The following is a 318-nucleotide window of genomic DNA, read 5'->3' as shown; positions in this document are numbered from 1 at the left end:
GGCAGGAACTGGGACATGGGTAGGGCAGAACAGGAGGACTGCCTCCCAACACCTAGAGAGCTTCATGCAGCTAAGAAAGATGAATGTTCTGAGCGCCCATGGTGGAGATGAGGGGAGTTATCCTGGTTAAGGGGAGGGTGAATTTTGTGGGGTCAGGGGTCACCAGGCCAGCAAGGCTCTGCCTCTGAGGCTCTGTGGTTCTAGTCTGCAGACCTGCCCCCGGAGGAGGAAAGCGAGAACAGCAGTGTGGACTTCGGGTCCAGGGAGCGCCTGGGAAGCTGGCGGGAGGATGAGGCACGGCCTGGAGCAGGTGTGCGC

General features: G+C 60.1%; 1 protein-coding gene across 1 annotated transcript in view; it reads left to right on the top strand.

The window, feature by feature from the left end:
* Window positions 1-318, top strand: part of ARHGAP27 (Rho GTPase activating protein 27) — a 31,711-nt gene that overhangs the window by 28,275 nt on the left and 3,118 nt on the right. Inside the window, exon 15 of the mRNA XM_014537779.1 lies at window positions 205-310. Coding sequence (XP_014393265.1) covers window positions 205-310 — 106 coding nt within the window. The remainder of the gene's footprint in view (window positions 1-204; window positions 311-318) is intronic.

This window comes from Myotis brandtii, unplaced genomic scaffold (assembly GCF_000412655.1).
Source record: "Myotis brandtii unplaced genomic scaffold, ASM41265v1 scaffold1814, whole genome shotgun sequence".
Lineage (NCBI taxonomy): Eukaryota > Metazoa > Chordata > Mammalia > Chiroptera > Vespertilionidae > Myotis > Myotis brandtii.
The sequence above is the reverse complement of the archived record's forward strand: the minus strand, read 5'-3'. Positions and strand labels throughout refer to the sequence as shown.